The sequence below is a fragment of the Dermacentor albipictus genome, chromosome 5 (assembly GCF_038994185.2).
Source record: "Dermacentor albipictus isolate Rhodes 1998 colony chromosome 5, USDA_Dalb.pri_finalv2, whole genome shotgun sequence".
Classification (NCBI taxonomy): domain Eukaryota; kingdom Metazoa; phylum Arthropoda; class Arachnida; order Ixodida; family Ixodidae; genus Dermacentor; species Dermacentor albipictus.
The window spans coordinates 121,684,444-121,699,812 of record NC_091825.1 but is presented as its reverse complement, the minus strand read 5'-3'; the positions used below and the strand labels follow the sequence as shown (position 1 = coordinate 121,699,812).

The 15,369-nt window shown below is 44.2% G+C and overlaps 1 protein-coding gene across 6 annotated transcripts in view; it reads left to right on the top strand.

The window, feature by feature from the left end:
• Positions 1-15,369, top strand: part of chico (insulin receptor substrate 1 chico) — a 46,586-nt gene that overhangs the window by 10,870 nt on the left and 20,347 nt on the right. For 5 of the 6 annotated variants that reach the window (XM_065443952.2, XM_065443949.2, XM_065443950.2 and 2 more), the window contains exons 3-7: positions 4,869-5,184; positions 6,185-6,333; positions 9,107-9,249; positions 10,318-10,530; positions 14,407-14,505. In XM_065443952.2, the coding sequence (XP_065300024.1) occupies positions 4,869-5,184; positions 6,185-6,333; positions 9,107-9,249; positions 10,318-10,530; positions 14,407-14,505 (920 nt within the window). The remainder of the gene's footprint in view (positions 1-4,868; positions 5,185-6,184; positions 6,334-9,106; positions 9,250-10,317; positions 10,531-14,406; positions 14,506-15,369) is intronic. The other variant, XM_065443951.2, reaches the window with a different exon arrangement.

Sequence of the window (15,369 nt, the reverse complement as noted above, 5' to 3'; positions counted from 1 at the left end):
TTTGCAGTACTTGCTCATTCCATGCATGGCGTTATCCTTGGCATCAACATTTTGCAAGAGTGTCGTGCAACTGCGGACTGCGGAGCAGGCGAAGTTCTGTTGTCCATTCTTGCCCAGCAACCTCCTCTTGCACGTTTCACTGTGGTGATCTTTGGTCGAACATTCGAGGAACATAACCATTGCCTTGATCTTGTTCTAACCTGTCTAGAAAAAGCGAAACACTGGTTCTTGGACACCTTGTGGACAAAAATGGCGTTAGACCCTATCCGCAGAAAGTCACCGCTGTTCCAGAAGCGTCAATCTCTCGGGAACCTACGAAGTTTTCGGGGCCTATCCTCATCTTTCCGCCACTTTATTCCAAATTTTGCTGGTGGGTGGAAACACTGACTGACTTGCTGCAAAAAGATGTGCCTTTCCACTGGACACTGGATTATGACTGCATTTACGCAGCTAAAATTCATGCTGACATCGGGGCTGGTGCTCTGCCACTTTGATTCTTTGGCTCCTACAGAAATTCATACCGATGCCAGTGGAGTCGGCCTCGGTGCAGGGCTCGCCCAATGCCATGACAATGCTGAACACGTGGTTGCCTATGCAAGTTGTTCATTGAGCAAGGCAGAGCGCAACTACACAGTGACAGAACAGGAGTGCCTGGCAGTCGTTTTTGCCATTCACAAGTTTCGCCCACACGTCTATGGCCAACGCTTTTCAGGCATCACCGACCATCATTCCCTTTGTTGGTTGGTGGGCCTACATGTTGGTTGGTGGGCCTACGCAACCTGCTGTCACATGGGCTTTGCCCGAATGTTTCATTGCAATCCAGCAAAGGTTCTACTGGCCCAAAATATGACACGACACGGAAAAATATGTCACACTGTGAACAATGTCAACGTCGCAAGCGTCCCACGACTACGCCGCCTGGACTTCATCCTGTACCACCTCCTAAAAATCCCTTCGAGGCTGTTGGTGTCAATCTCCTTGGCCCGTTTCCGCGATCAAACTATGCCAATCGATGGGTTGTTGCCTGTGTTGACTATCTGATGCGCTACGCAGAAACTGCTGCAATACCTGCAGCTATGGCTTTCCATGTATCGCAGTGTATGCTTCGCTTTGTAATTCTACGCCACAGTCCTCCACGAGTCATCATCAATAACCGCGGGCGCCAGTTCCGCCATGCTTCTTGGTATCACCCGTAGACCGATGGACTCGTAGAGCGCACGAACAAGACTCTTGCGAGCATGCTATCCATTTTGTCAATTCCAAGCACAAGAACTGGGACGAAGTACTGCCTTATATCGCTTACACTTACAACTCTGCGAAGCACAAGACCACAGGGTAAACTCCATTTTATCTGCTCCACGCTCGCTCTCCTCGCAGCTGTCTTGACACAATTCTTCCTTTTATACTAGACGTGGCAATTTCGGTTGCCGATACATTGTTCAGAGCAAAAGAAGCCCGTCGCACCACACACCTCCGAACTCTGGCGTCTCAACAGCATTCAAAGATGCGTTACAGTGCCCGCCATCGTCTGTGTCTTATACTAAAGGTCTGCATCTATGTGCAGATCTTTAGTGTCGGCCACTGCCTGCAAGCTGCGGACGAACTCGGCGCTGGGTCCAGACCGTGTGACCAAGATCCTGCGCAACCTGGATGAGGGCGCAGTGGAGCAGCTCACCAAGTTCATGAACGAATGCTGGAAGACGGGCGCCATCCCGGAAAAGTGGAAGACGTCCACGGTCGTCTTTATACCCAAACCAGGCAAACCACTCAATGCGGACAACTTCAGGCCGATTTCACTCGCATCATGCGTTGGCAGACTGATGGAGCATGTGGTCCTGGACCGTCTCAATGAACACGTAGAGGACTGGGACAAGTTCCCCCACTCCATGTTTGGTTTCAGGCCACACCTGTCCACCCAAGATGTACTCCTTCAGTTAAAAAGGCAGGTGATGCAACCCGAAAGTCCAGCGGACGCTCGCCAGTTGTGGTGCCTCCTGGGCCTCGACCTAAAGGCCTTCGACAATGTCGCCCATGCAGCGGTGCTTGAGGGCCTGACCCAACTTGGGGTTGGGAATCGAGCATACCAATACGTCCGAAACTTTCTCACCGACCGGAAGTGCTGGATCAAAGTCGGCGAACATGAAACTGACATTATAGAGCTGGGGAGCTGAGGCACGCCGCAGGGATCAGTCATCTCCCCTTTTCTCTTTAATGCGGCGGTGCGCGTTCTCCTGGACCTGCTGTGCTCTATCCCCACACTTCACCACAGCCTCTACGCTGACGACGTGACATTATGGGTAGTGCCGGATGATCTATAAACACTTCGAGAGATCATGCAATGCGGCATCTACGTCGTACAAGCTTATGCGGAGTCAAGGGGCCTAACGTGCTCACCGGAAAAATCCGAATAACTCTTATCAAGCCTGGCAAAAGTAGCTGTCCCGGGGGAATACCACGGGGGAGGCGCTTCCTCGAACTTACTGTCAAAGGACTTACCATCCCAGAGTGCCCCAGTATCAAAATATTGTGGCTAGACTTTCAGAAGACGCTGCGCTGCAGGCTCATGTTAAAGAAACTCCAGAGGGCGACCAACTACACACTACAGCTCATTCGCCGGGGGGCTAATCAGCACCACGGCATGGGCGAGGGCGAGCTGCTTCGACTTGTGCAGGCATACAGTACCAGCAGAACCATGTACTCGACACCATATGTCAAACTTGCAGCCATGGACTTAGCTAAATTAAACACAATGATCAGAAGAACCACAAAGGCAGCCCTGGGCCTTCCGGACTACGTGGCCACCTCAAGGCTAGAGGCCTTAGGCATGCACAACACTATCGAGGAGCTCACCACACATCCCAAGTCCGTCGTCTCTTGCTAACCCCGGCTGGCCGCACAGTCCCCACGAAGCTCAGTCTCGAGGCCATCCCCGAGGTTACAGAGTGCATGCAGATTCTGCGAAAGGTCAGGGGGCATATTTATGCCCCAGCTCTACCCCGCAACATGGACCCCGAGTTCTATCAAAGCCGTCGGCAGGTCCGTAGTGAAGCCATTTGGTGATGCTACGGCTCGCAAGCTGGATTGGTCTACACAGACGCAGCGAGACACCCTCGCGGCGACCTCATGACCGCGGTGGTTGCGGATCACAATGGAAGATTGATAGAACAGACAACAATCACGGCTGGCTGAGTGGTGGAAACGGAGGAAACCGCGATTGCCATGGCCATGCATGCAGAAGCGAATACCATCATCAGCAATAGCAAGCAGGCCATCAGCAATTTCGTCTGCGGTAGAATTTCCAAACAGGCGTAACATGTCTTCACGCGGCGCCCCCTAAGCGGCTTGAAAACCCTCGTGTGGACCCCCGCTCACGCGGCTGGACTGGCTTGCGTGCGGCGCTGTGAACTGCTTTCGCTGAGCCGTACCTTTGAATTCTTCATCTTGTAAATAAACGTGATCCATCGTCACAATATTATTCTTCACTTGTTACTTTTAGAAGGTTTTTTTTTTATTTATTTAAGCAGTCTTTGTTGTCCTTGAAGGGCCTGTTTAGCATGGAACACATATATAGCAATGTGTGTGTACAATAACAACTGCAGTGCATTGGAAATACGGTAGCTCCAGCTATTTTAACATGTTTTGACTTGTTTAGTGCAGTTGTTAGTATAAGTGCAGTATCATACCATGCGTCTCCTCTTTTGTTACTTGGCACAAGGAAGTTTTGTTTGTATTTTTCACTGCAGAGCAACTTTCATTGAAGAAATTTTTCTTGAACGCTTTGAAACTAAATGAGATTTGTTTTGTGGCATTATGGTATTCAAAGTTTTCAAGGACTGTGTTAATATGGAGTACTTATTTCATTTTGTATGCAATATTCTTGGTGCTTGTTCGCAGCAATGAGCTTAGGTTGATGTAGCGAATGGAGCTGATACACTTAAAGAAACACCTGGAGGTCTTGCATTTACTGATATCATAATTAAGCAACATAGGTCAATTGCTGTTCTATTTTTTTATTAGTGAAAAAATAACTTGCATTTAGTGTGCGAATTTGAAATATCAGTGCTATGTGAATCATTTCATTGAGTTGTGAGTATGGAAGCGTGTTCATAAATGAACGTTAGTGCTGGTAGCGTCCCTCTGTGTATTGTGAGTTAGCAAATGCCTGGTTTAAGAGACATTGTGAGCATGACTCGATGGTGGCACGTTCTAGTCATAATAATGACAATGAGAATCTTTCTTTGTTCTTTTGTTTTCTTGAAGCTCCAAGACTCCACAGCGATTCTGATATACGAGAAGTTTTATGCATATCAATATTTGAAACCGTATTTGTCAATCTTTTTTATGATGGCACTGTTGTACATTCTTGGGGCCCCTTCAGACAATGGCACCGTGTTCCAGCTCATATTGAATGCTACGGTACTATATAGCTATGCAGAAGTTACTATATACTATAGAGGCAATAGCAATATTTATTAACAGTCATTTTCAGTGTGCTAATTCCTTAGGTAACAGGTGTTTCTGAGCACGTGCTAGTGGGCGATTTGGTTAGGCATCATTACAGCGAAGGCGCCAAATAAACCAACGGACATAGGAAGGAGGCACGAGACAACCACGTAGGCGCCTATGTGGTTGTCTCGTGTCTCCTTTCTACGTCCGTTGGTTTATTTGGCGCCTTCGTTGTAAACAGGTGTTTGTCGTAAACGTTTAAAGGAACAAAGAGGTAAATTATGATTACTTAAGTGGTACTTAAGTGGTATTAAGTTAGTGATTGCTTGCGGTTATGCAATTTTTAGAGTTATTGGCGTTTTTATTGTTGCTGCCTCTTTAGGCTTATTTTTCTGTTGCTCTTCATTCTTCACTCCAAACAGACAATGAAGAAGAAGTTCTTCGTCATGCGGAAGGAGTCGGAGGCGGGACCCGCCCGTCTCGAGTGCTACGACAGTGAGAAGAAGTGGAAAGCCGGGGTGTTACCCAAGCGCACAGTAGTGCTCCGGTCCTGTTTTAATATCAACCGTCGTGCCGACGCCAAGCAGCGGCACGTCCTGGCACTGTACACCCGGGATGACTCCTTTGCACTGGTGGCTGACAATGAAGCTGAGCTGGAGGAGTGGCTCACGGAGATGCTCCGACTACAGCACGGTTCAAGCGATGTTGATGGTGATGCCAGGCCCAAGCCCCTCTTCGGTGAGTGGGCTAGTAGAGTATGTGCAATGCTTGAGCGTGAAGTCATATTGCTATGCACTCAGCATGGAAGAACTGTGGCAATGACAAGCATGAGCAGTTAATGCTGATAACATTACTTTTCTTGTTTTCAAGTTATTTACCTTGTTATATTGTCTACAGGGCCCATTATTAGAAGAGAAAATGAAAGTAAAATCTTGCTCCATTCTTATACATATTACACTGAAACCCCCATCACTGGTGCATTAATGTGACATCATGGGCTTCAAAGTATTAGTTTTTTGGTATTAAGCCTTTGGCTCCCTTAGAATACAGTGTAGTCAGCCTTTCCCGATAAAAATAAGTTATGTAGACACCATAAAAAGACTATGACGTCGCTGCTTGCTGGTGTCATAAATTCAAGGTGCAACGCAACTGTCTAGCTTTGGCTGCTTGCATCTGAACAGTGTCCTGTAAAATTAGGTTGGGAGTATTAAAGCAAGGGACAGAGAGAAAATAGCAGGGAGGATGTAATGCGACTACTGAAAAGGAATGGAGCAAACTGCTGGCCAGGGATCTCAAATGGGCACTTTCTTAAACATTTCTGAGAAAGAATGGCGTAACACCTAGCCTGCACTTGCTGGCTTTGACCGTTAGGCGATATTGCCCAGCTTATTTTTTTGGAAGCAGCACAAGCTTGATCCGGTTACAGTTAGCACAGTACAAAAATCACTTTATAGTGGTTGGTGATAGTTTGCACTCTGAACCTTTCCCATGCATCTTGATTGTGTGCCTTGAAAAAAAAAGAAGAAAAAGAAAAAAAGCTTGCTCATTCCCAAAGTTGTTTCATTTTTAAGTTTTCGAAGATAAGTGTTACTTTAGTCCTTGAAAATGCACTGCCGTAATCTTGGAAAGCTGTTAACACTCTTGAATTCTTGTCAAACAAAAGAAACTGTGCCAGGCCCTCTCTCTTTTTATCACATGGTTACTCAAGAGTACCTACCCTCTGTTTCCATCTGTGCAGAACATGTCTGGCAAGTGAATGTGAAGACGAAGGGCCTGGGTAGCAGTCGCAACATCACTGGCCCCCATCGACTCTGCTTGACGGCCAGTGCCCTCACATTGGTCAAGATGCACACGGACGAGGAGAACCCCGAGGCACTCGAGTTTCCTGTGAGCATGGCATGCTCTTTTACGTACCACAGTGGCTGGCAGTGCCACAATGGGAGCGTGTCAGAGAACAATATCTGGAAACCACACAATCAGTGCCTGATTAGTAGCAGAACAACATGAAAGGTATAAAAAGAAATGCAGGTGTAAAAAGCCATTTAGATGAAAAATTATGTGACACTGTAGTGCTCGTGAACATGTGCGTACGATTTGTTGGCGTTTCGTAAAGCCATGAGCTTCATGGTGGTACCTTGTAATGAGTCTGGCATTCTATGCATTGCACGGAGAGGGCGCCGCATGTCAGAGCAGCGTGAGTTATTAGCATTGGCAAGTTCCGCTGGAAAATCGAGTAAAGCTGACTAAGGGGCATTTTCTTTTTTGCGCGGAAATTTAATGTAATTAACTGGTTCATTATCGTTGGTTTACTACACCCTACCCACTATAAATGGGAAAAGTTGTGTCGTGATAGTTCGTAACATATGTTCACGGCAGTAGCACTGTGAAACAATTCTTTGGGCAACCTTGAAGCACTGATGTACGACTTGCTATTTAAGGTCCTGCTAATTAAATCATAGCCTAGGAGCATTGTGAGGTGCACTGGTCGCTCTCTATGAGCAGCGGCATTGTTGCCTCTTCGAGTACAATGATGGAGGTCCTGGTATTGACTCTACTTGGAAGTGGCAGAGAGAGATGAAAAAGGAGGCCTAATGTTTCACGTATGGTGTCACAAAATGACAGTGTCATTCTTAAGCATGTGCGGATGGTGATTTGGGACAAATATTTCCTAATCAAATATTGAATGGCGGTTTGTGCAGAGAAGTGGCTGGAAGCTTGTACTGCATGTTGACATTAATTACTTGATCTGTGGAAGAATTAGGCCAACATTTCATGCAGCAGTACTCGTTTGAAGGTTATGAAGGTTTTATTGAAAATATTTGAATGCAGGAAAGTAAATATACTTAGTATTAGTACAGAAGGAAGTCCCAGAGTTTAAACTGCCGAAGGGAGACCTCCTGTGCTAATTACAAAAAATAATCAAATACAGATAGGCAGTGGTGTTGCAGATCAGTGAAACAGTATAAGCAAAGATAAATAACGAGAATACATAACTTAATTAGAACATCATTATACAGAGAAATATACATAAAACAAATTAACTCCTAGACGGTTATACATAATGTAAAGTGTAAAAAACAAAGCACGGTTCATTGTCAATAAAGGTTATTTATTACTAACAGGTTGTTGACCACAAGTGAATTTTCAATGCTTTATGAAATTAGTGTTCTGAATGGACGCACTTGATGTTCATGGGCAATGAATTCCACAACATTATTCCCGAAAAAAGCGCTGTCTGCTTGCCGTAATTTGTGTGTACTTTAGGTAATAACATATTATTCTGTTCCGAGAATCTTGTATTATTACGTTTGAGTAGTTGGGATGTAGAAATATTATTAATGACAGTACCTTGATTTCTGATGCGATAAATTAAAAGACCAAGTTTTAACTGTAATTAGTAAGTGAGGGGAAGGATGTTTAGATTTTAGTAAAGTGGGAGGGCAGATGCCAGGTGAGGACTAAATGTAATCAGGCGTACTGCTTGGCTTTGTAAGTGATGAAGGCATGACATGTGTGTTTCATACATGTTTCCCCATGAAGTGAGGCAATGTATCAGGTGACTATGTATGAATGTGTAATACAGTGATCGTAAGATATGCTGCTGAAAGTAATGTCGAGATTTGATTAATACACGTAAACCGAAACCAATTTTTTTAACAAGGGATATGGTATGTTTGTTAAATTTCAGATGCCAGTCAAGAACGACGCCAAGAAATGTGGTCGTATCTGATGGATAAATTATATGGTTATCTAGATTAAGACTCTGAACTAAAGAGGTTTGCTTATGATGAGTATGAAAAATCATGAAGCATGTCTTTGTGGCGTTTATTTGCGGCGCATTCTCTCAAGACGCCAAGACGCGATTTTTTTAAGGTCTTTGTTTAGTCATGTTGTTAAAATTATTAAGGTCCTTATCTCCAGCAAATATAGCTGTATCATCAGCGTAAAGTATGCATTCTGAATTGTTAAGGCAATTTACTAATGAATGCCAAAGATACGTAGAGGTTAATGAAAGCAAAGCATGATGCAAACTGCCTTTGTCCATGTAGGAAGGTCTTGAGAATGCTAAAATAAGGACAGGGCACAAATAAAGAATGAAGACTGTTGCTTTACTAGAAGGAGCATAAACAGAAGATAGGGCCGTACCAATGGTTTAATTCTGATTAGGCGTCTTGGTTACACTTATCAGACGTTTCGGTGGTCATACTGTGACCCGTTACGGCACGTACACACCTGTGTAAGGAATGCATACCTTTCTACTTTTGGTGTACTGCACTGCATGGCAGATATAATTCACCGCACAACACAACTGCATTGCGGCAGAGCTGAACATATTGTTACGTGTAGCTGATGCACAAGGCTATTTACAATATATCTATGTGTAGGCCGATGGTGGCTAAGGTGGCGACGCTATAGCAATGGGGAATACGTTATCTTCCTCCTCTTCCGTGCAGCCACACTGTGGTGGCTGTTCATATCGATGTGGAACCGACCATTGCACTTTGAAAAGCCGAATATTAAAGTTTTTTCGAAGTGAAGATAGAATAGCACAATATTTGAAACTACTATTCAGAAATTCGAAGATTCGCAAGACATTAATCATTTTACGTTTGCGAACTGTGCCCTTGGCTTTCTTTCTCTCTCTCTCTCTTTGCTTCAGCTGATGAGCATACGGCGCTGTGGCCACTCCGACTGCTTCTTCTTCATGGAACTTGGCCGTTCCTCGGTCACCGGCTCTGGAGAGCTGTGGATGCAGACGGAAGACACGGTCATTGCTCAGAACATGCACGAGACCATTCTGGGGTGAGCAGACTGAACTGCGAGTTTGTTTTGGCATGTCTGTAGTTTTGTCTTGCTTGCTTTCTCACTGTTCTGTATTTAATTTGAAGATAAGCTTGATGAGACTCTCTGAAGGCGGCGCAGAAATTCTGCTTTTTAATGCTTTTGTCATGATACTCCACAAGTCGGCAAGCTCACTCATAAGTCAACTTGCTCAGACTCGGAACGACCCCCGAGGCCGAGTGAGGTCGGCCGAGTAAAAACTAAGCGAGTCTGAGTGAGCCTGGCCGAGTAGAATTTCGGTGAATCTTAGTCCAAGTGATCCTCCCATTTTCTTAACCTTCTGCTGTTCATTGTTGTATGTTTTGGCATGTGTTATCTGTTGAATTTCACAATGAAGACGTTGTGTGGCTTGTGTCGCTGTTGGGATAACATGGTGGTGCATAGAGGGCTTGCTTCAGTTTGAATTCATGTTGCTGATGTGCTATCTGTCACATTTTCGAAAAAGAGTATGATAAAATGCACTTTCGCTTAGTTTCACTCACTTTGACAATGAAGTAGTCATTCGTCACTGTTTACCTGCTGCTGCAGCTCTGCGACTTGAGTCATTCTTTTGCTGAGCACGAAGTTGCATGTTTGATTCCCAGCTGCTGCAAGTGCAATTCGATGTGGGTGCAATGAGAAAATACTCGTGTACTTCGATTTAGGTGCGCATTAAAAAATCCCAGATTGTAAAAAATTTGTTTAAAACTCAACACTTCGCTGTCTCTCGCAACTGGTAAGTTGCTTTGTGATGTCAAACCAAGCGATTAGCTTTTTATTTCTTTTTACTATTTAATAATTTGCTACTGTTATCGAGATATCTTGTCTGGATTGACCCTTATAAAGATTCCAATTGATGCCACTATTGCTGTGCTCTCTACCATGGCGTGTGCCAATTAAAATTAGCCACGAGTTGGTGACGCGGAATTGTCTCCTGAAAGCCCCTCTTCCAAGTCTTGTCTTGCGGGCTGTGGCCACCGTGCGTGCGGCAGCTCAAGCAGCCAACAGGCTAGGACAGAGAAGTGTAACGAACGAAATGATGTTCTGCAGAGCGATGAAGACCTCGCGAAACAAGGAAGAGCTCGGTCCCTTCACGCGCCCCCGAAGCTCCTCGACAAGCGAGAACAGCAAACCCATCACTCACAAGCGGCCCGCGCACGCCGTGGCCCCGACCACGCACGCTTCCACAAGCTGCCGGGACCGGTGCGACTCCATGCCCACATCCCGCAGCCGCAACAGCAGCGAGTCCCATGGCGAGAGCAGGTCAGCTTGCTGCCCTGTTGGTTCTGCTCTCTCTCTTTTCTCTCTTTTTTTTTCTTCGTAGTCACGGGTTCAACACTAACCTCTCTTGACTCCTGTTGAAGGTAATCAAGGGTTGGAAATAGCAGTAAATGTGAGAGAAACGTGTTACGGCATTACGTTGCACTCTACTGAGGTCCCAGATCCATTGTCTAAACTTCGTTCACCACATTGCAATGCATTGCTCAGGAGCTCACTCAGCACACGTCCTGCCCCTTCGAGGAGCAAAGTCTAACTGACGATGATTCGGAGCAGACCACCATTCGTCGCATTATATATGCAAGGTGTCCCAACTATCATGCATCAAGGTTTATATATATGCAAGTGTCACGTAGCTGGACAGAACCAAGATAATGTTCTTTGCCTGTGCTTGGAGATACTCAGATATTTTGCATTTTGTCTAATTACATAATTAGTCTTCATTAAGGAATCAACTTCTCAAATATTATAATTAAATTAAAAGTGTTAATGAGAAAATTGAAGAGCAACACGAAAAACTCCAATACAGCTTTTGTGTTGCTGAATACGTGCTGCATAAAAGTTTTTTTTTTTTTTCCAAGCTTGAAAGAAGCCTGCGAATACATGCAAAGTGCCACGAGCGACGATGCCCCAACAATGCCCTGACCGCGCTGGCAACAGGAACATGAGCATATACCTAGAAGCTCAAGTTTGCGGGCACGGCCAGCCCCGCCAGCATAGGAGGCTAGATAGATAGATACACTCAAAATGTCGAAGCTCTGAATGAATGCTTTGCATTAAAAGATGAAGCTGGGCAGGCCATGTAATACATAGGACAGATAACTGACAGACAATTCGAGTTCAGAATGGTTGCAAAAAAAAGAGAATTGCTGTCAAGGATGGTAGAAAATTAGGTGGAGTGATGAAATGAAAAAAATTTGCAGGCACAAGTTGGAATCGGCTAGCGCAGGACAGAAGTAAATGGAGATCGCCAGTTTTAGCATGAGCAAGGAGGCTGGGTATGTTTGAACGTGCGTAAAAACAAAACATAGGTTGCAGTGTTGCCTTGTGTCACTTGCACGAGCTGTCTGCGGTGTCATATAGATTTTGACACTTTCTGGTTGTGGCTAGTTAATTAGTTCGTTGATAACAAAAGGTAAAAGCCTCTTCAGGAAACAGTGAAATCACTACTTGTGGACACTTTAGGCTTTTGCAGTGCCAAAAAGTTAAAAGGAGAGCCAGGTACACAGCAATACCGTGAAGTCTGGACCATTGACCTGATGCCAGAAGCCCAGCTTTTTGTAGTGAAATGCAAGAAGTTATGTCTCTATTTTCTTAGTTAATGAGCAGTCCTGTATAGCCGGAGAAAAAAAGATTAGATGCGCAAGAAGAAATAGCTTTGAAGGAATAAATTAGCACTATATGTTTGAAGAAGACGTGAAGAGGTCACCAGGAATGAGGGAAGCTTCAGACCAGCGCTCATGTTTCTAGAAGCATTTCTGCTAGTTAAGACTGATTTACTTCTTTTTCTTTGGTTTCTGTCTGAGATATAAACTCTGTTAAGCTGATTTTTGGATAAACTGAGTAGTCCTAGTTGGGTTAGACTTCACTTTAAGATAAGCTTGATAAGACAAAGGATTTGTGTGGTCCCATCATGCTCGCTTTAAAGGTCATCTACTGTATACGCGTTTCTACACTTGTCAGTGCAGGGGTTGGTTATTTGTGAGAAAAGGCGACACTTAGGCTATACCCAATATAACAAAAATATTGCCCTGTATTGCTGGCAGGCATATTGAAGCCTCTTCTGCAGGGGCATTGTTAACATTGCAAATATAAGCTTACCCGCAAAAGATGTGTGCACTGCGTTCACAAGCAGTTCATATGTCTTTATATTTGTGATTCATAATTGTATTGTGTTTAGTGTTACACTGACAAGAACTAATGGGCAAACATAAACGAACAAAAAACATGGGCATACTTGGTGCACTGTACGTGGTGCTTGACTGTGCCACGTACGTCCATGTTTTGTTCCTTTATGTTCGTTCGTCCATTTGTTCTTCCGTCAGTGTAACACTAAGCGCTATACAACCGTGAACGTCCGTCAACTAACCCCATTCATTGCTTTACTAAAGGTCATTATACATTTTTTTTTAGAATATTGTTTTACAAGAAACACTCTGCAACTTCCATTTGATGTTATTCAGTGTGCTTTTTTCCCGTTTGGCCACTCCTGATTTCCGTCATGTACTGTTACAAACAGCTTTTGCCTGGCTTTCTCATGTACAGTGCTGTGTGAAAGGACAGTTGTGTGTGGAATTGCACTTGACACACATCCCTTGACTGTAGCTTTAATTATAAATAAGCTTTCATATCGCTTGTCAAGCCCTAGAATAAGCACAATGTCAAATTTGAATGAGGGCACCATTTTTGTTTTTCACCTTGTGCAGCTGACATTTTTGCAGCTGTGCGTTGAGACTCGGCACAATTTTTAACCAGATGTGAGCCATAGCAGTGAGCCAGTTTATTATTATTATTTTTTAATGAATTGAAATGAACCAAACTATGTTCTTACATTCTGTTGTCTTACACTTTTAAGAAGAGTTCACACCCTGCAGGGTTTATCTTGTCCCATAACAACAATTGTCATCAGCCTTGCTTGCATTTCCTTTCTTGAAAACTCTGCGCTTGCAACTTTTCTGTTGAGAATGCTATGTCACACTGATAGCGCTGCATGCTGTTCGTGACCTGGAAGTTACGGGCTCACAGCATTAAAGATAAGGAATGCAGGCAAGATAGCTGTCTATTATTACAAAATAAGTGCTAAAGGGTGCAAACTTTTTTTAAGAGTGTAAATTATATTTTGCTTGCACTCTTATTTTTTTTTTTTTCAGGACTAGGAATCAAAGGGAAATTATGTGGTGATTACAACCTTGAAAGATGTAGTGGCATGGCTATGAATTGGAATTTGATTGTTCTAGCCTCTTAGAGCTCTATGCATACAGCAAAGAACTAACCCATGCTATCAATTGCCTTTGATGACTCTTTACTGCAAGTGGCGTGCCTAATTTAGATTAGTAATGATTAGTTAGTAATTAGTAATAAATTGTTGCAGATATTGAATGCCTGCCATTCTACTGCTGTGAAATATGCAGGCAATTTCCAGTCAAACTCTCTATTGGCTTATATTCAAAGTTGATGAAAATAGGGTGCAGAGCTTACTAATAGACAACCACTATTACTGCTTTCATTTATATTTTTTAGAAAGTACTCGCGGAGTACTGCCTCTTCTCTTAATTTTCTGTCCCTCTACTTTTTTTCCTATTCTTGCAAAATGTTTTATGTACAAAGGCATTGAGTTATATTTTTAAAAGTCCCAGCACTCTAGTTCGTCACTAAAATTTTAAGTAAATTTTCATGCCACCTACAGTTATCTCTGAGGACGTTTGGAGAAAATAAAGTTACCTTAGTAGCCCCTCTGCATATACTGTCAGGAACTACGACTTATGAGAGCTAGATATTGGGTGGATAGGTTGTATGATTACGTGATTTCACTTTTGCATCCACTTTCTGACACTTTATTGTAGCTTTAATTGTAGTGTCATGGCTCGCAATGATTTGATATTTTTCTTTTCATGTTCACCTTCACACTGGCTCTAAAGCGTTTCTTGTTTGACAGATAGTGTAGCCTTGGACAGCACAGCTTTGTTGTTTCTTTGCACACCGTTTTCTTTTGCTTTTTGAATTGTTCAAAAAATCTTTATGGGGTGCCTTTTCTGCGCATTCGCCTTGCTTTCTTTTTTTCCTATCTCATTCTCTGCTGGCCTAGCCACCCTCTAAAATTTGCTCCCATGTCCTGTCCCACCAATGGGTGGCAACTTGCAGTGGGCCCTCTTGGACCCACACCGCTGAGTCGACGGCCAGGCCCCATAGCTCTTACGGGCGGACCTATTCGGTCTCCCCACCGTCTAACAACCCCATCACGTAGGTCCCCACACGTGTCTGCAAGTGTGTATGTGTGTGTGCGTGCGTGTGCAATCAGTGTGCATATGTGCGCATGTATGTATATACAGTAGAACCTCGTTCATATGTGTTGGGAAAAAAGATGTGGAAAAAAAAACGGAATAACAGGGAAAACGTACGATCCAAAGTAACTAAAAAATTTGAAAGACTCAACTGTAGTTAGCATCTACATAATGCGAATCATTGCGGCAGGAGAAGCCGATGGGCAGCAAGCTCGGGGGCGGGGTCTTCTGCGGTCCAAGACGCGTTTTGTTGTATTCCTACAGCGTAGTGTTTTATTATAGGGATGGGAAACCGAAACGAAATTGAGCTGGTGGGCAACGCTGGATGTCTTCATAGCGAAATGTGGCGCCCACAACGCACCACCTTCAGCACGGAATGGTGGCACGTTTGGGTTAACGCCTACTAAAAGCATGCACTACGCTTCCCTCGTTACTATGCCCCACGCGCGATGAAGCATATAGATAGGTAAAGATGCTTATCACAATAAGGTTGCCGGTGACAACTGTGAAGTTGTCACCAGAAGGAGATTTGGTGGTAGCGAAATAAGAAACTGAGAGTTCGCCGGTGTCCTCACGTGAGACAGGCGGGCGAGTATTGCAGGGAAGCTGATGGGGGGGGGGAGGGGCAGCTACTGTTCATGATCGTGCGCAGCTCACACATTTTCTTGTTTACATGTAATCTAGCGGCTGGAAAACGTATCATACAATGACAGTTTGGCAATCTACTGATGCTGTTGCCGAAACATCGCATTTTCCACGAAGATCTGAACCGGTAAAATATAATAATATAATATAAATATAATATCCTGCTTGGGCCCGAATA